Below are 20,198 nucleotides of genomic sequence, written 5' to 3'. Positions count from 1 at the left end.
TTAGAAAATAGCCACTGCCATTAGCAATGGTAATATGGAATAGACTTAGTTTTTTGGTACTTGCCAGGTTCTTATGGCCTGGATTGGCCACTGTTGGAAACAGGATGCTGGGCTTGATGGACCCTTGGTCTGACCCAGTATGGCATTTTCTTATGTTCTTATGTTAGTGTGTCAAGAGGGCTTTGGGTTGATTACAGATAGCAAACATAAAACCAGATCATTCTCAACACTTTTTAAATGTATTGTCCTTTCTAATAGGTGAATGATTTTGTCAGAGACAAGTTCACCCAGAAGGATGGCTCTATTCCATTGCTTGCAGAAGTGCTTGCTGGTGCCTGTGTAAGTATCAGTTTTTAGTTAAATAAAAATATCTTTGTTCTTTTCCATCAGTAAGCAGACTGAATTAGTCATGATCTGTGAGTGATGTCATCCAGTGGCACTGAATGTACTCATCTCTCCTAGCTAGTAGATCTTTGAGCTGTACTGAGCATGTCTGAGAGTTCCCATGTGGGTATTGCCTCGAGAGCTTCCTCAGTCATTTTTTATCTAAGCACAGCACAAATGCATACTCATTCTCTCCAGATATTGTCTTCAAAATCCTTTATATTTTATTGTTTCTTTTTCATTTTTCTTACTTTTAGTTGCCTTGCTGCATTGCAGCATCCAAATAACACTTTTCAGTGCTAAAAAAAAAATTGTTGCCTCCTCAAAATGACCAACAAGGAAGAACCTACAGTGAGCGATTTCTGACCTGCAACCATGGTGGAATGATGCCCCTCACTGACTGTTACACTTGCTTCACTGCGAACGGGTATCCCATGTTCTCAATGCTCCAGGGCATAGAGGAACTGCTTGAATCTCTTGGGAGCTTAACCAGGGTGGAACCAGACTGCTGGCGCTAACCTTTAAAAAGGAGATAGAGCAGCTTTTAAATTAGAACAAAGGGGAAAGCCAACAGTTGCTCAGCAGCACATGGTTTGGAGAGAGGTATCTTCAAAGGATACTAATGATGCATTAGAATTAGGGCATCCTGACAATGAGGTTCCAATAATAAGAAAAGTAGTCCAAGTGCCTGTAACTAAAAACTCACCTGAGCTAAAAAAAATTCTAACTTATCCCTAACAAAACACAAATTTTGAAATGTTTGTATGCTAATGCCAGAAGTCTAAGAAGTAAGATGGGAGAATTAGAATGTAAAAATACCATTTTAGAAGCACAGTCCTGATGTATTACACACATTAAGAAAGGTGGAAAGAAGGCAAAACTGTTACCGGCATGGTTAAAAGGGGAGGCAAAAGAAGCTATTTTAGCCAAAAGATTTTCATTCAAAAATTGGAAGAAGGATCCAACAGAAGAAAATAGGATAATGCATAAACATTGGCAAGTTAAAGGTAAGTCATTAGAGGAAGGGAAGGGTGAGAGGAGAACCCCCGACCCCGATTACTCCAGCCCCACCTCAGTTAACCATTGGATCCTTCTTTACACGTGGTGGTATAATGACTCCGGGTGGGCTTCCAGATATGGGTGTTAGTGTTGAGCAAGCACACATCCCACTGGATTTGAATACATCCTTAAGCCCCGGAGAGCCCGAGACTCCGATGCCACCGAATCTTGCCCAGTCTCCAGTTTTGAACGACAGGAATCAACCTAAGTTGTTGGAGGATGCCGTTTCTATCGGAGGAAATCTGGAGAGAGAAGGGGCAAGACCAAAAATTAGAGGGAATTCTAATGGAAAAAATGAACTCCCCCTAACATCTACACCTACGGGGCACAAGGAGAGAACAGAGGCCTCTGATAGGAGGAATAAACCCTGCTCTCCAGGAACAGTGAGTTTTTCGGACAACTCAAGTGTCTCAGTCACAGCCTGTTACTCTTGAAAATGTTTGGACTACTTTAACCGATTTAAAATTAGTTATTTTGTCCTTGAATAATACTGTGTTGGATATACAGAATCGGATATTGAAAGTGGAACCAGAAATGTCTCAACATGGAGAAAAAATTGTAAGACTTGAAAATCAAGTTGAACAAATTGAAAAGATTCAAATAGGTCTGATTCAGGGGGAACTTGTGAATAGCAGGAAAATTGAAATGGTAGAAAATGCATTAAGATATAACAACTTAAGATTTCTTAATTTTCCCGATGTTAAACTTATATCACCTTTTGAACAGTATAAAAAATTTATGGTAGAGAATTTATTATTAGATATAAGTGAATTACCATCTATAGAGAAAATCTTTTTTATATCGATGGGGAAAAGAAAGAACGAGGTCTCATAGCAAAATGTAAAATCACAAAATGAGATAAATAATCTTACTGCCTTTCTAGAACAATCTATGTCTGACCAGGTAGATTTTAGGGGAACATTGTGTGTGAAATTCTCAAATAGCTTAGATCGGGATAAGATACTTAAGCTGTCTTTACAAAATAGAGATAAATTGTTCCTAGGTCAGAAGGTTTGGACCTTTCCTGATATAACAAAGAATACTCAAATTCGTAGAAGGAGTTTCCTTCAGATGAATCAGGAATTAAAAGATTTGGGAGCACAAAGTACAGTTTACTATCCAAGTAAATGTGTTGTAAAATATCAACAAGAGAGGTATGTGTTTCTAGACCCAATTGAGTTAAGAAAATTTCTTGATGCTAGATTACCTGCCCTGGTTCCAAATCTCGGCACTGTAGTAGATGTATCACAAATTTCCTAAAATCTTGTATTGCCTGTAATTGCTCAAGTGAATGCTATCTTGGTTCTTTATTTTCTTTATAACAGGGAATGTTCTTATTTAATGAGAAAATAGGTTTAATTAAGATACTTTAAATTGTTTGCTTCTAAGACGTATTAGCTTAAACTTAAGGTCTCAAGTGGTAATTTTCTTCTTTTGCCTCTACCTATGTTTAAATGGCAAGCCGTAATTGCTGTCTGTATGTAAAAATTATTGGCATAAATAAAAAAAAATTAAAGGTAAGTCATTGATAAGACAGGCTAAGAGAATTTGAAAAGAAGTTGGCCATAGAAGCAAAAACTCAAGGTAAAAACTTTTTTAAATATATCCGAAGCAGAAAGCCTGTGAGGGAGTCAGTTGGACCGTTAGATGATCGAGGGGTTAAAGGGGCACTTAAAGAAGATAAGGCCATCGCGGAAAGATTAAATGATTTCTTTGCTTCGGTGTTTACTGAAGAGGATGTTGGGGAGGTACCCATACTGGAGAAGGTTTTCATGGGTAATGATTCAGATGGACTGAATCAAATCACGGTGAACCTAGAAGATGTGGGAGACCTGCTTGACAAACTGAAGAGTAGTAAATCACCTGGACTGGATGGCATACATCCCAGAGTTCTGAAGGAACTAAAAAATGAAATTTCAGACCTATTAGTAAAAATTTGTAACCTATCATTAACATCATCCATTGTACCTGAAGACTGGAGGATAGCAAATGTAACCCCAATATTTAAAAAGGGCTCCAGGGGCGATCCGGGAAACTACAGACCGGTTAGCCTGACTTCAGTGCCAGGAAAAATAGTGGAAAGTGTTCTAAACATCAAAATCACAGAACATATAGAAAGACATGGATTAATGGAACAAAGTCAGCATGGCTTTACCCAAGGCAAGTCTTGCCTCACAAATCTGCTTCACTTTTTTGAAGGAGTTAATAAACATGTGGATAAAGGTGAACCGGTAGATGTAGTTTACTTGGATTTTCAGAAGGCATTTGACAAAGTTCCTCATGAGAGGCTTCGAGGAAAAGTAAAAAGTCATGGGATAGGTGGCAATGTCCTTTCGTGGATTGCAAACTGGCTAAAAGACAGGAAACAGAGAGTAGGATTAAATGGACAATTTTCTCAGTGGAAGGCAGTGGGCAGTGGAGTGCCTCAGGGATCTGTATTGGGACCCTTACTTTTCAATATATTTATAAATGATCTGGAAAGAAATACGAGTGAGGTAATCAAATTTGCAGATGACACAAAATTGTTCAGAGAAGTTAAATCACAAGCAGATTGTGATAAATTGCAGGAAGACCTTGTGAGACTGGAAAATTGGGCATCAAAATGGCAGATGAAATTTAATGTGGATAAGTGCAAGGTGATGCATATAGGGAAAAATAACCCATGCTATAGTTACACAATGTTAGGTTCCATATTAGGTGATACAACCGAAGAAAGAGATCTAGGCATCATAGTGGATAACACATTGAAATCGTCATTAATGTGGATAAGTGTAAGGTGATGCATATAGGGAAAAATAACCCATGCTATAATTACACAATGTTGGGTTCCATATTAGGTGCTACAACCCAAGAAAGAGATCTAGGTGTCATAGTGGATAACACATTGAAATTGTCGGTTCAGTGTGCTGCGGCAGTCAAAAGAGCAAACAGAATGTTGGGAATTATTAGAAAGGGAATGGTGAATAAAACGGAAAATGTCATAATGCCTCTGATTCGCTCCATGGTGAGACCCAACCTTGAATACTGTGTACAAATCTGGTCGCCGCATCTCAAAAAAGATATAATTGCGATGGAGAAGGTACAGAGAAGGGCTACCAAAATGATAAGGGGAATGGAACAGCTCCCCTATGAGGAAAGAATAAAGAGGTTAGGACTTTTCAGCTTGGAGAAGAGACGACTGAGGGGGGATATGATAGAGATGTTTAAAATCATGAGAGGTCTAGAATGGGTAGATGTGAATCGGTTATTTACTCTTTCAGATAATAGAAAGACTAGGGGGCACTCCATGAAGTTAGCATGGGGCACATTTAAAACTAATCGGAGAAAGTTCTTTTTTACTCAACGCCCAATTAAACTCTGGAATTTGTTGCCAGAGGATGTGGTTAGTGCAGTTAGTATAACTGTGTTTAAAAAAGGATTTGATAAGTTCTTGGAGGAGAAGTCCATTACCTGCTATTAAGTTCACTTAGAGAATAGCCACTGCCATTAGCAATGGTAACATGGAATAGACTTAGTTTTTGGGTACGTGCCAGGTTCTTATGGCCTGCATTGGCCACAGTTGGAAACAGGATGCTGGGCTTGATGGACCCTTGGTCTGACCCAGTATGGCATTTTCTTATGTTCTTATGTTCTTATTTCAGTGTGCTGCGGCAGTCAAAAAAGCAAACAGAATGTTGGGAATTATTAGAACGGGAATGGTGAATAAAACGGAAAATGTCATAATGCCTCTGTATCGCTCCATGGTGAGACCGCACCTTGAATACTGTGTACAATTCTGGTCGCCGCATCTCAAAAAAGATATAATTGTGATGGAGAAGGTACAGAGAAGGGCTACCAAAATAAGGGGAATGGAACAGCTCCCCTATAAGGAAAGACTAAAGAGGTTAGGACTTTTCAGCTTGGAGAAGAGACGGCTGAGGGGGGATATGATAGAGGTGTTTAAAATCATGAGAGGTCTGGAACGGGTAGATGTGAATCGGTTATTTACTCTTTCGGATAATAGAAGGACTAGGGGGCACTCCATGAAGTTAGCATGTGGCACGGAAAGTTCTTTTTTACTCAACGCCCAATTAAACTCTGGAATTTTTTGCCAGAGGATGTGGTTAGTGCAGTAAGTGTAGCTGTGTTTAAAAAAAGATTGGATAAGTTCTTGGAGGAGAAGTCCATTAATTAAGTTGACTTAGAAAATAGCCACTGCTATTACTAGCAACGGTAACATGGAATAGACTTAGTTTTTGCCAAGTTCTTATGGCCTGGATTGGCCACTGTTGGAAACAGGATGCTGAGCTTGATGGACCCTTGGTCTGACCCAGTATGGCATGTTCTTATGAGCTGCAGTAAATTGTCATCCCACAGTGCAGCATTGTCTGCCTTGCTGGGAAATGAATCGAGCAGGAGCACCATAAGAACATAAGATAAGTCATACTGGGTCAGACCAAGGGTCCATCAAGCTCAGCATCCTGTTTCCAATAGTGGCCAATCCAAGTCACAAGTACCTGGCTAGTACCCAAACATTAAATAGATCCCAAGCTACTAATGCTGGTAAAAATCAGTGGCTATTTCATATTGATTAATAGCAGTTTATGGACTTCTCCTCCAGAAACTTATCCAAACCTTTTTTAAACCCAGCTACACTAACTGCCTTGGCAACATCTTCTGGCAATGAATTCCTGAGCTTAATTGTGCATTGCATGAAAAATCATTTTCTCCAATTTGTTTTAAAGGTGCTACTTGCTAACTTTTTGGAGTGCCCCCTAGTCCTTTTATTATCTGAAAGAGTAAATAACTGATTCACATATACCCGTTCAAGTCCTTTCATGATTTTGTAGACCTCAATCATATCCCACCTCAGCCGTCTCTTCTCCAAGCTGAACAGCCCTAACCTCTTTAGCTTCCTAATAATTCCTAATATTCTGTTTGCTTTTTTGACTGCCACAGCACACTGAGTCTACGATTTCAAAGTATTATCCACTGTGATGCATAAATCTCTTTCTTGGGTGGTAGCTTCTAATTTGAAATCTAACATTGTGTAACTACAGCATCGGTTATTTTTCCCTATATGCATCACCTTGCACTTGTCCACATTAAATTTCATCTGCTATTTAGACGCCCAATCTTCAGTCTCACAAGGTCCTCCTGCAATTTATCACAATCCACTTGTGATTCAACTACTCTGAACAATTTTGTGTCATCTGCAAATTTGATCACCTCACTCATCGTACCCCTTTCCAGATCATTTATATATATATATTGAAAAGCACCGGTCCAAGTACATATCCCTGAGGCACTCCACTGTTTACCTTTTTCCACTGTGAAAACAGACCATTTAATCCTACTCTGTTTCCTATCTTTTAACCAGTATGCAATCCTTGAAAAAACTTGATTTTTTAGTTTTCTTGGAGGGCCTTTGTCATGAGGGACTTTGTCAAGCACCTTCTGAAAATCCAAATCCACCACATCTACCAGTTCACCTTAATCCACATGATTATTCACTCCTTCAAAAAAAAAGTAACAGATTTGTGAGGCAAGATTTCCCTTGAATAAATCCAAGATGGCTGTGATTTTATTCTTTATAACAGTTTCCATGATTTTTCCTGACACTGAAGTCATGCTCACCAGTCTATAGTTTCCCGTATGACCTCTGGATCCCTTTGTAAATATCGGGGTTACATTAGCCACCTTCCAGTCTTCAGGTACAAAGGATAATTTTAATGAAAGGATACTAATTACTTATAATAGTTCTGAAATTTCATTTTTTAGTTCTTTCAGAACCCTGCGATATATACCATCCAGTCCAGGTGATTTTCTACTCTTCAGTTTGTCAATCTGGTTCACCTTGATTTGATTCAATTCATCAGAATCGTCACCCTTGAAAACTGTCACTGGAACGGGTATCTCCCCAACATTCTTATCTGTAAACACCAAAGCATTCATTTAGTTTTTCCGCGATGGTTTTATCTTCCCTAAGTGCCCCTTTTACCCCTTGATCATCTAACGGTCCAACCAACTCCCTAGCAAGCTTCTTGTCCGGATATATTTTAAAAAGTTTTTATTATGAGTTTTTGCCTCTACAGCCAAATTCTCTCTTAGCCTATCTTATCAATGTTTTACATTTAACTTGCCAATGCTTATGCTTTTTCCTATTTTCTTCAGATGGATCCTTCTTCCAATTTTTGAAGGAATATCTGTAGGATAAAGGAGCCTCTTTCACCTCATCTTTTAATCATGCCAGCAATCGTTTGGCCTTCCTTCCACCTTTCCTAATGCGTGGAATACATCTGGACTGTGCTACTAAAATGGTATTTTTTAGCAATGTCCATGCTTGTTGCACACTTTTAATCTTTATAGTTGCACATTTCAGTTTTTGGGGGTTTTTTAAAACTATTTTTCTCAATTTATCAAAGTTTCCCTTTTGAAAGTTTAGTGCTAGAGCCGTGAATTTACTTATTGCCCCCCTTCCAGACATTAATTCAAATTTGATTATGTATTGATCACTATTGCCAAGTGGTCCCGCCACCGTTACCTCTCTAATCAAATCCTGCGTTCCACTAAGAATTAGATCCAAAATAGCTCCCTTTCACGTGGATTTCTGAACCAATTGCTCCATAAAACTGTCATTTATTCCATCTAGGAAATTTCTCTCTCTAACATGTCCTGATGTTACATTTACCCAGTAAAAATTGTGGTAATTGAAATCTCCCATTATTACTACAATACCAATTTGGTTAGCTTCCCTAATTTCTCTTAGCATTTCATCATCCGTCTCATCATTTTGGCCAGGTGGACAATAGTATATTCCTATTGCTATACTCTTCCCCTTAGGCCCAAATTGAAGTCATGGGGGTTAAGAAATGCAATTGCCCTGCATAAAACTGGAGCCTGTGTGGACAAACTAGTCAGCATTGGAGAAGCAGGATATGTTAAGCATGACACACAGGCATCGTCAAGGCATCACACGACGCACACATGGTGTCAAGGTATCACCCGATGCACAGGCGGCATCAAGGCATCACCTGACACTTGAAGCACAATATGCTTCTACACCCTCTAATTATCACAGCCCTTATTCCTTCTAAGTTAATAGTGGAGGGCTTTAGATTAGAAAATCCAGCTCTGATATGATTCATACTGTCACTTGCCTCCAATAAAAAGGGGAGAGGAAAAGAAACCTTTTATTGAGATGCAAAAACCTATCTATCCTGTCCTCAGAGGGAATCTTCCATTGCCTGCGCAAGGTCAGAGGAAACAATAGTCACTTGACTAGATTGCACTTCAAGTAAGAATCTCGTTATCTACAGATTCAGAAAGATTAATATACCAACCCCTCTTCGGTATGAGGTATTGTTGCCGCAGTGCTGGAGTCCCAGTATCACCCATTGGTGTGAACACATCATCAGAATCTTTGATTCGGGATTCTTCATCTTCTCCCTCATTGGCAGCGGATTTGTTCAGAGGCGGTCAGCCAAGGTTCTTCCCCTTTGGATCGGAGGAGACTCTACAGGGCAATGCAGTATCATGTGCTCAGGTTAGCGCACAGGTTAACCCATGGTTGGATGCGCGTTTGGACGCACGTCCATAACTCCTGGTGCAGTAAATGGATCTGCGCATCCAAAACGTTTTTTTTTTATTTTTTATTTTATACTTTATACGTTTATTTTATATTTATACTTATATTTATATTTATATATTTATTATATTTTTATTTATTTATTTATTATTTTTTTTATTTATTTATTATTTTATTATATTTTTATTATATTATATTTATATATTTATATTTATACGTTTATTTTATATTTTATACGTTTTTTATTGTTTTTTACGTTACGTTATGCTTTACACTCCTTGTTATTTGTAAACCGGGTTGATGTGATGCCTATCATGAAACTCGGTATAACAAAAACAATAAATAAATAAATAAATAAAACGTGTGTCCAAACCAGCACTCATCACATGTAAATGCCATGTTCATGAGGCTATTAGCTAGTACCCCTGATGTAAAAAAAACAAACAACATGCGCCCGACATGCACATCTTAACCCTCAAAAATTAACGCCATTCCCGGAGTGGGCGTCAAGTCTTGAGGCACCCCAAAACCTGAACAGAAAAGCAGAAAATACTGCTTTTCTGTGGTTTCTCCAACGTAATATCGGAGGAACCACAGAAAGCAGCAACATAAAAGAAAAAGGTTAGGAAAATGGATGCTCGTAAATTGAACGTCCATTTTCCTAACCAGCACACATCTACGTCTCCTGGGTGCCTGATGCCATGGATGCACTAGGAATGCACAATTTATCCCTAGTGCTTTCTTTTTAGTGCAGCTGCTCATTGCCTATTGCACTGAGTGCCCAAGAGAGGTGAATATGCGAGTAGTAAAAAATGGCATGTTTTTTTATGCGCACTTTATTGCATCGGCCTGTTAGTTCATCTTCGTCATTTTTGGGGTCCTAGGTTTATAACCCCTCTTTTTCAGAAGAGGGGTTATAAACAGATATGACATTACCCTGAAATACCTGTCCTATTCAAAGTACATGGAAAAGCTGGGGACAACGCTTAGCATCAAAGCACCTGGCTTATAAGTCTTTGGATTTCTCCAGAATTTAGATGTCCTGATCTGGTGGTGCTCCCGGTCCACAACATTCCAAAACTGGAGATGAAATTGTGGGAAACAATTGTCTCTGGCATTCCTGCGGCTATGATGCTGCATCTCAAATGCAGAGTATATCATCCCTGGGGTTTGGAGAATTGCTGTATCGGTCAGTTATCATTGAGTCTGTCCTGACAAAGGCAAGACAATTTTCCAAAGCTCCATGCTTACTGCCTGTAGTTCTGTGTATCAGTTCAATATGGTGCAATATCTTCACAAATGTATTCAGAATTTGAAGGTTTTATCTACATCCTGTGAATGGAGAGTTTATTACCATCACCGCATTTGAAGTCAGAAGAGTGCATTTGTTGCCATCTCCATTCTGTCTACAAAAAAAAAAAAATTTCACTGCTATTTTTGTGCCTCTTCAGCTTCGATTTGAGCTCAGCATATGCCTTGGCTCAGGGCAAGTAGCGTCCAGGCTGATGTTCAAGAGCAGTGTCTGGATCTGCCTGGTCTCAGTGACACATTAAAAACGGATTAAGTAGTAATCCAACCCTATCGAAAGTCCCCATGCACTTTCTGTGCTTACAACCCGTCATGCTTTCACAGGCGACAATTCCGGCTTTTTCAAGCAGTACTACCTAATGCTTCTTTTGGCTCCACATCTGCATCATTTTCCGATCAGACTCCAGCAGTATACACACTGACAGTCTACAACTACACAACAAGCCCAGCACATACCCAGGCTCAAGTTTTATCCCTCCAAACTCTGTTCCAAAGGAGGATGGGATCCAAATCATCTTGGAGGTATGGTGCCAGATATCCAAGGACCTCATGGAGTCTGGATATTGTCCGCATATCTCACGGCTACCTTTCCCTCCATATTGCTTGAATCTTGATCCGCATCTATTTCACTCAATGTTGCTTCACCAAGCAGTGCAACCATTTCTTCACCAAACAATGAGAGAACCAGTCTCTGTATCCCAGTATGGACTGGATATTTACTCCCCACGTTTTCTCATCCCCAAGATATCAAGGTGATTGAGGTCCATTCTGAGCCTGAGACCCTTGAACAAACATAGAAACATAGAAATGACGGCAGAAGAAGACCAAACGGCCCATCCAGTCTGCCCAGCAAGCTTCACACATTTTTTCTCATACTTATCTGTTTCTCTTAGCTCTTTGGTTCTATTTCCCTTCCACCCCCACCATTAATGTACTACTTTGCGAGGAATGGATTCCCTTAGCATGATTCTCCCTTTCATCCAAGAGCTGGAATGGAAGTGCGCTCTCAGTCAGAAGGATGAAAAAGCTCATATGCCCATCTATTCTTCTCTTTGACTCTACCTTCGCTTCAAGGTGGATTCTTCCCACTACTGGTACAAGCTATTCCCACTTGCCTTATTGGCAGTCTCGAGAATCTTTACCCTAATGCCTTACAGTGGTAGCTGCACAATTACATTGCCAGGAAATTCAAGTTCTTTCCTGTGCCTGGAGACTGGCTAATCACAATGAGCTTTCATGAATAAGTATTGCTTTCTCTACATAAGACACTGTATTCTACAAAATTTGGATTTTTCTGGTCAGTTTGAAGAAGTCAATAATAGTACCTGCTCAGAGAAGGACATCCATTTAAGCATAGATAGTGTCGCAGGAGAGAACATTTCTGATAACGGATCGAGCGTACACCATGAAATTGTTCATTCAGAAACTACAAAACTACTGACCTCTCACTGCATGACAGCCAGAGTGATTTTTGTTTACTCAGGACATATGATGGTGGCTACTGTATGTAGTTCCCCATCCCGCCTTTATATCCAGTATATTTACTGAAGTCTCTTCTCTCAAATAGATCAGCTATTCTAACCATTATTCACCACAATCCAGGTTTCCAAAACGAGAGTTATTCTAGTGGTAAAATCCCCATGTGGTTCAAGATGGGACACCGTTTGTGCTCTTCCTCATCAAGTCTCATTAGTGACGGACACCTCCTCGAAAGGGGGGTGATGCTCAAACAGGATCATTCTGATCCCAGGGCACATGTTCTTGCGAGCTAAACTATTGTCAAATCAGTTTGCTGAAATTATGGGCAATCAGATACACTGTGTTAAAGTTCACACATTCTCATCAAGGAGAGAGCATCTTAATTCAAACAGCCTACCAGGTTGCTATGTTTTTATGTAAGCTAATAGAGAGGCATAGAATCATGGCTTCTTTGCAAGAAAGTGTTAAAAATTGGGAAGTGTGCAACCAGACATTGACCTGTCCTACAAGCCACCTATCTTCCAGAAGCCTCCAACATGCTAACAGATCACCTCAGCAGAGTATTCTGACCACGTGAGTGTTTTTTACATACCAACATACTATTCATTTTAGGAAATCAGCTGTCAGTTGACCTGTTTGTAACAGAACAGAAAAGTAAATCAATTTTTCCTCACTTTCATCCAGCGATCTGGCTCGTGGTGCTTTCTTCCTCAATTGGAGGACAAGCCTCATGGACACTTTTCCACCATTACTTCTGATTGCCTGGGCATTGTAAAAGCTGCTGCAAGACCATGCTCCCTTGATTTTTTTAGCTCCAGCATGACCCAGACAGACATAGTCTGTATATATCGTATAGCTTTTCAGCCGTGCCCCCATGTATCTGGGAACAGATCCTACGTTAATAACTCAGGATGAAGGAATGCTTTATCATCCAGGCCTTCTGTACCTCAAGCCAATGGTTCGGATGTTGCATGCTCAGTGCTTGTTCATCTTTGTCCAGAGCAATCAACAGCATTTTGGTTCCAACTAACACACCATTCACCAGAGTGTGCAGTACCTTCAGATGGATTGGATATTCCAAATGGTACCCACAAAAAAAGCCTTGGATCCATTTTCTTGTGAGCCCAAGCACTTGCTAACGTACTTGCTCCTTCTTTCTAACTTAGGACTTGCCACATCGCCAGCGAAAGTACAACTCAACACCTTAGTGGCTTATCACATTCCTGTACACACTAGACACTGCTACTTTCCCACTAATATCTAGCTTTATGAAAGGCTTGTGCCACATTTATCCTCAATACAAAAACCTCCCAATCCATGGGACTTGAATGTTGTCCTTTCTCGACTCTTGGGGGCCACCTTTTTGGGCCACTGCAGAGAGATTCTCTTCTGTTCTTGACATGGAAAATAGCGTTCCTCACCGCAGTTACCTCAGCTACAAGAGTCAACAAACTCCACGTGCATGTCTGCTATATGCCATACATATGATGTTTAGTAAACACTAACCGCTAAAAAAAGATCAATCTGGAAGATTGAGTTAACAAAAACAGGAACTTTAAGTGCTTCATACACCAGGGGACACAATTAAAAATATTCAACCCCTTTCACTATAATCATAGGCACTGTATACTAGTCATATGCAACAGGATATTTTGAAAAATTTTGTTTGCAATTAAAACTTATAGTGCCAAAACAATATACAAGTTCTTAAGGCTGAGGAAGGTGTGCGTTTTAATCATGCTTTGAACTTCTTATTCGTGTTTAAACCATGCCTTGCTTCCTGTTCCTCTAACGTGGACCATGTTTTGAAAAGAATATCTTCTGCATCAAGGAAAAAAATGCCGCCTCAGTTATCGGTTTACAGATATGCTAACATGTGCTGAAATGTTAAGGCAAACAAGTGTTTATAACGCTGGCACTTCCTGTAAAAAAAAAAACCGGAAGTCACTTCTGTTGGTTGAAAGCATGCAAGACCGATGACAAAGAATTAGCAAAATGGCAGTTTTATTGAAAATAATTGCACTGGGCCTTAAAATAATACAGTCAGATTTAAAAAAGATCAAAAATTAAATTAAATAAAAGAAAACCACTTAATTTCAATATTCATTCCTGCAGGGCATATGGAATTCAGATGGAAAATCCAATTCTGTTCTTTGCTGTTCATTGTCTGTTCCCAGTTTACACAAGAAGCGGGAACATAATCCAGGACAGTCTAATGTAAAAAGGAATGATGAAATTCAATGCAGTGCTGCACTATGGGTGCATTAACATTCCCAGTCCTTAAGCAGCTTCGATGCTCAATTAATCTAATTTTAATAGATCGTTTTGTTCAGCCCACATACAGGGTACTTCAAGGACATTGTATCATGTACACTACATGAGTTGAATTACAGTCTGTATTATGTTTGCAAGTGAAAGTATCCCTGTATGATTTTTCTATGATCAGGTAGTCTTTCCCACTCACCCAAATTTTCTACCAGAGGTTGTTTCAGTTTTACATATCAATCAATCCATCATATCTTTCTTATGGCCAAGATCTCGTAACCATGAAGGAGAAAGAACCCTTTATGCCTTAGAATGTAAGAGAGTCTTCATCTAGTATAAGAAAAGAACTACTGAATCAAATTTCCAGGCTTCACATCTATTTGTTGCATATGACACTAATAGACTTGGCATCAAAGTCCCCTAATGTACATTGTCTATCTGGATAGTGGAATGTGTCCTGCAACGCTACACTTTACCAGGATTGCAGATCGCAGTCTCAGTTGCAGCTCATAGATCTGCCTTCTCCTATTGCTCATCTTAGGTTTGTACCCTTCAAGTATGTTTGCAAAGCTGCAACATGGTCATCAGTTCATACTTTTACATCCCATTGCTGTTTGAAAATGTCTCAAGGACTGACAGAACCTACGGACAAGCAGTTTTGTGTAACTTGTTCTCACGGTAGTCTATTCTCCATGGTGGAATCCGGGTTGCTTATTCAGTAAACGCTCCGCTGCAACCCTCATATGTGGACTTCCCACATATTATGGCCAATTCAGCCTGCTTATCAATGGAAAATGCAAGTTTGCTTACTGTAAATGGTGTTTTCATAGCAGGATGACTTTGCTATGAGATGCTTGCCCACCTTCCTGGAGAGTCGATTACCTAGCTATATTTAGCAATAATATAGACTGAGGGAGCTCTCGAGTCAACATCCATGCAGGAACTCCTGCACATGCTCAGGAAAGCTCAAAGCTTTACTAGCTAGGAGAGACAAGTCTGTACAGTGCCACCTGATGACATTACCTACAGATTATTGCTAATTCATCTTGCTATTTATGGAAAGCACCATTTACGGTAAGCAAACTTGCTTTAACCACATATAATAAAAAGTGTATATAAAGTCAAGAGTTATACAAACTGGGGAGAAACACTTTCTTAACTCTGTCTGCATTCTGCCTTGTCTCTGTACCTTTGACAATGAGCATGCCATTAATCTAGCATGTGTTCAGACTTAAACCACAGGGTATTTGGGTAGGCCATAGTTGATAATAAAACCAATATGTTAAGGATGAGATCCAGGATGAATACACACAATACTTGACCTTTATGTTCCTTGCTTACAGAGGACAATACACCAGTATTCTGTAGCTCAGGACAAGATGTATAATAAAAAATTGTCATTCAGTTATGGATTCATGGTCAGATTTAGTATTTTATATAGATTGGTAAACTGCGATTTACAAACAAAAGCATGTCAGTAGTGGTTTCATTAAGCCTCTGTTTTACATTTGAATCACTGAAGTCACTGCCTCCATCAAATTTCTGCATAACCTTTCTGCTGAATGGTGCTTGGAACAATGTGAAATTGAATGAACAAATGGTATGTCTTGTTATATTTCTGCAGTTACCACTGAAACATAGCTTATGGCTATGTCTGAAACATAAAACAATCCAGCATATTAGTGGTTTAAATATGTGCACAGTTGAAATAGAAATGGAATTTATGGTTGGGCAAGAAGGATGACATAGAAACACAGAAATGTGATAGCAGAAAAAGACTATGTGACCTATCTAGTCTGTCCATCCACACAAACCACTCAGCTCTATCATCCGTACAACTCCCTCAGAGATCCCCTATGCTTAGTACCTTTCTGAGAAGACTATAATTAGAAAAGGTTTGGATTGCTGATGATATAAGACTTGTCGATATTGCTTTGACCATTTTCTATCTATGATCTATCCGCTATTTGGTTATAGTATTATATCACCATGATTAGTCTGAATTCATTTTTTTTATTTTACCTATGAACCTTACTTTTCAGTTCAGTGAGACTGATGGCAATAGAAACTCCCAGCTTGCCTCAGAATCTGGGGTAGCTAGGCTGGTGACTCTTGCAAGCTTCTAATTCTGAGAAGGTGGCCTGGAGGCCCTATGGGGGAAGCTGCTTCCCGTTTTCTCTGATTAGGTTTGGTAGTGTGGCACATATCTGTGCCCTTACCAGTGTGCATATAGCACTTACCTTCTGAGTTCCATGAGAAAGAAAGCGTAGTGTGAAGCAAGCCAAAGCTGCCCCAAATGGTAAATGTATTTTGAAAGCTTTATAGTGCATAACGAAATGTACTCTGTGCAGAATTTTTATAGGTGGATAGATTTTTTATTTTTTTTTTAATTAGGTGAATAGAGAATGGGATCAAGGGTATGCAGTGGATGTGGTTTACTTGGATTTTAATAAAGCTTTTGATATTGTCCCACATAGGAAGCTCATAAATAAACTGAGCAGCCTGGGGATGGGTCCCAAGGCTAGAAACTGGTTGAGTAATAGACAACGGAAAGTGATGGTAAATGGAATTCACTCTGAGGAGAGAAAGGTGATTAGTAGCGTGCCTCAGGGATTAGTTCTGGGTCTGCTCTGTTCAATATCTTTGTGATTGCAGAGAGCTAGAAGGAAAAGTTTGCATTTTTTCAGATTATACTAAGTTCTACAACAGAGTATAGATATCCCAAAGAAGTAGACAAAATGAGACGACCTCTAAGAAAGCTTGAGGAGAGGTCCAATGCTTTGTAGTTAAGATTTGATGTTTAAAACTACTACTACTACATATCATTTCTATAGTGCTACTTAATGTATGCATTAACACACAAGAGACAGTTCCTTCTCAGTAGATTTTACAATCTAATCTAGACAACATACAACACAAAATTGGGAATTTCATTTATTAAGAAAATGTTTAAAATCAATAAGGCTCTGAGCTAGATAATCAGGGGTTAAGATTTAAAAGCAGCCTAAAAAAGGAGAGTTTTTAGACTGGATTTAAATAAGACCAGAGAGGGCGCTTGCTGCACCAACCCAGAAAGTCTATTCCCATCATACAGTGCAGCAAGGTGGAAAGCACGGAGTCGGGGGTTGATGGTACAGGAGAACGGCATAGATAGGAGTGACTTACCAGATGAGTTGATTTCACAAGAAGGGTTATAGGAAGAGGTAAGAGAGGAGAGGTAGTGAGGAGCTGCAGAGTGAAGGCATTTACAGGTGAGTAAGAGGAGCTTGACCTGTGTGTGGAAATGGATAGGGAGCCAGTGTATTGACTTGAGAAGGGGATTATATGGTTGTAAAGACTTTGGCAAAAAACAAGTTGCACAGCTGAATTTTGAATAAATTGTAATGGCGAGAGATGGTTCACTGGGAGACCTGTGAGGAGTAGGTCTCAGTTTGTCCAAGCAGGAGGTTGATGAGAAAGTGGATAAAGGTAGTATGTTCAGAAAGGAAGGGATGGATTTTGGTGGTGGTACAGAGAAAGAAATACATTTTAGGAGTGTTTTGCACATACAGTATGTAGAGAAGGAGAGAGAGGAGTTAAGGATAACCCCAAGATTATAGGCTGAGGATGACAGTGTTATCCACAGAAATTAGAGAAAGAGGAACGTGGGTTCGGGATAAAGAGTTCTTTCTTGACCATGTTGAGTTTAAGGTGGTAGTGGGATATCCAGGCAGCAGTGTCAGCAAGCAGGCTGAGACCTGGGACTGGATTCCTGATGAAATATTTAGTGTAGGGAGGTAGATCTGGTAATCATCAATATAAAGATGGTATTGAAGCCATGGGAGATGCTCAGAGCATCAGAGAGAGAGAATAGAAGAGAGCCGAGACACACTAATTGATAGAGGCATGGCAAAAGAGGAGGATCCACCAGAGCAAACATTAAAAATGTGATGGGAGAGGTACAAAGGGATCCAAGATAGGGTGGAGTCCCGAAATCCAAGTAAGGGCAGAGCAGAAGGTGATCAGCTGTGTCAAAAGTGACAGATAAGTCAAGTAGGATACGGATTGAGTTTAGACCTTTGGTTTTTGCCATTTTAAGGTCATTGGAGATTTTGGCAAGGGCTGATTCTGTGGAATGTAGATGAGTGGATTGAGAATGGCTTGAGTTGAAAAAGTCAAGACTGTGGAGGTGAACAGCGCATTCAAGTAGTTTGGATATGAAAGGAATGAGGGAGGTGAGGGCAGGTAGGGTCTAGTGAAGGGTTTTTGAGGAGTGATGTGATCACAGCATGTTTGAAGGCAGTGAAACATTTGCAGTGTATAAAGATAGATTGAGGATGTGACAGATAACCTATGTGAAAATGGGTTGGAAGAACAAGTAGTGAATATGAAGGAGAAGCGAAGATTTCATAAAAAGAAGAGAAGGTGTGGAGCCAGGGTAAGGGGAAATTAATGAAGAGGTGGAGGTGACCTGGGTGAGAATGCAAGACTAATTTGTGAACTTTGTCATGTATGTAGTCAGCCATAGTCTGGACAGAGTGTTGTAGGAGTGGAGGCAAAGGCAGTTTGAAGTGTGTGGCAAAAGATGGCAAGGGTTAAAGGCAAGAGAGTTTGTCAGATGTACTTAGTAGTCTTGCTTGGCAAGTGCAGACTGAAGGAGGTCAGCATTCATTTGAAATGTATGAAATAGAAGTAGACACAGGATTTTAGCTAGAGACACTGCAAAGCAGGCCCAGGAATATAGGAAGTGAATTCTGGGGGTGAGCCAAGGCAAAGGTTTGGTGCACCTTATGAGAAAAGTAAGTGAAGGGACAAGAGTGTCTAAGGCAAAGGAAAGTACAGTGTTGTAAGAGGAAAGTGCTTCATCATCTGACAGTAGATAGGAGAGATGAGATGATAGCAGAGAGGATACAAGGGTCGACAGCCTGGAGATTCCTGAAGGTGTTGGTGGTGCTGGGTAAGGTTGTGGGAGAGGGTGGTTTAGTGTGAAAATTATCAGATGATGGCCTGAGAGGGGAAGAACTGAGGTGGAAATGTCTGAGAGACAGCAGTTGGAGGAAAGGACTAAGTTAAGGCAGCGGCCATGCTGGTTAGTAGGAGTGGTAGAGCAGAGTTAGAGATCAAATGAGGAGGTTGAGGCATAAGAGTCAGAGGGGTTGTCAGCGTGGAGGTTAAAGACCCCAAGAATAAGGGAAAGGGAAGATAGTTCAAGGAAGAAGGAAAGCTAGGAATCAAAATCTGTAAGAAAGTAGGAGGAGGATCCAAAAGTGTAGAATCATGCATTTTGGTGCAGAAATCTGAGGCAGCAGTACACGATGGGGAATGAGAAGCAGAGATGCAGCAACCAGGAGTGGGCCCTTGTTAACATCTGATAACCTCAAGGTAGAAAAACTGTTTGAAGCAGTGACCAGAGCTAGAGGAATGCTAAGGTGCATAGGGAGTGGCATCACCAACAGAAAAACAATACTGCTACCGATCATATGATCTTTTGTGAAGTACAGTAGATGCAGGATTGCATCTGTTGGTGTAGTGTTCCACAAATAAATACATAGCACCAGTCGCCAAATAGCCCATTGTAGCATTTGTATTGCTTGTTTTTTTCTGGGGGCAGTTTTCGAAGGGATTACTGAAGTAAATAGTATTTATGGAGAAAAGGGGCAGGGGTGGGGTTAGGGCAGGTCAGCTGAAGTATGTGGGGGGGAGGGGGATTTCATTTTGAAATCCTGGTGTGTTGTTTACCCTGCATAATTTGCATCTGCAAAGTACATGGGGGTTAAGATTTCCTGAGGCCACAAGATTTTCAAAGGGAAACTCCATGGTGGGAAGCCATTGAAAAATGACTTACCGGCCTGGTAGATACAAAGTATCCGTGGGCCTGCAAACTAAGCTGAGGGGAAGTGGAAAATTTACCAGAAATCATATATATGCATGCACACATACAAGTATACTTTATTTTTACATTTGATACTAAAGGTAAATTCATAGTATTAATAGGTCTACTCATATTCTAAAACGCTGTAAACAGCATTTTGGAGGTGCAATGCCATTGTCAACCCATATCTCTGTATTTTGTTGCCTTGATGAAAAATAGTTTTGGCTTAGAATGTGTAGATTCTAATTAGGAGGAAAAATCCCTTGAGGGTCTTGGAGTGGGGCA

The 20,198-nt window shown here is 40.0% G+C and overlaps 1 protein-coding gene across 3 annotated transcripts in view; it reads left to right on the top strand.

The window, feature by feature from the left end:
* SLC25A12 (solute carrier family 25 member 12) overlaps positions 1-20,198 on the top strand; it is a 207,436-nt gene that overhangs the window by 173,434 nt on the left and 13,804 nt on the right. For all 3 annotated transcript variants that reach the window (XM_029605784.1, XM_029605785.1, XM_029605786.1), the window contains exon 13: positions 259-339. In XM_029605784.1, coding sequence (XP_029461644.1) covers positions 259-339 — 81 coding nt within the window. The remainder of the gene's footprint in view (positions 1-258; positions 340-20,198) is intronic.

Source organism: Rhinatrema bivittatum, chromosome 6 (assembly GCF_901001135.1).
Source record: "Rhinatrema bivittatum chromosome 6, aRhiBiv1.1, whole genome shotgun sequence".
NCBI lineage: Eukaryota > Metazoa > Chordata > Amphibia > Gymnophiona > Rhinatrematidae > Rhinatrema > Rhinatrema bivittatum.
This window is presented reverse-complemented; position numbering and strand designations above follow the sequence as displayed.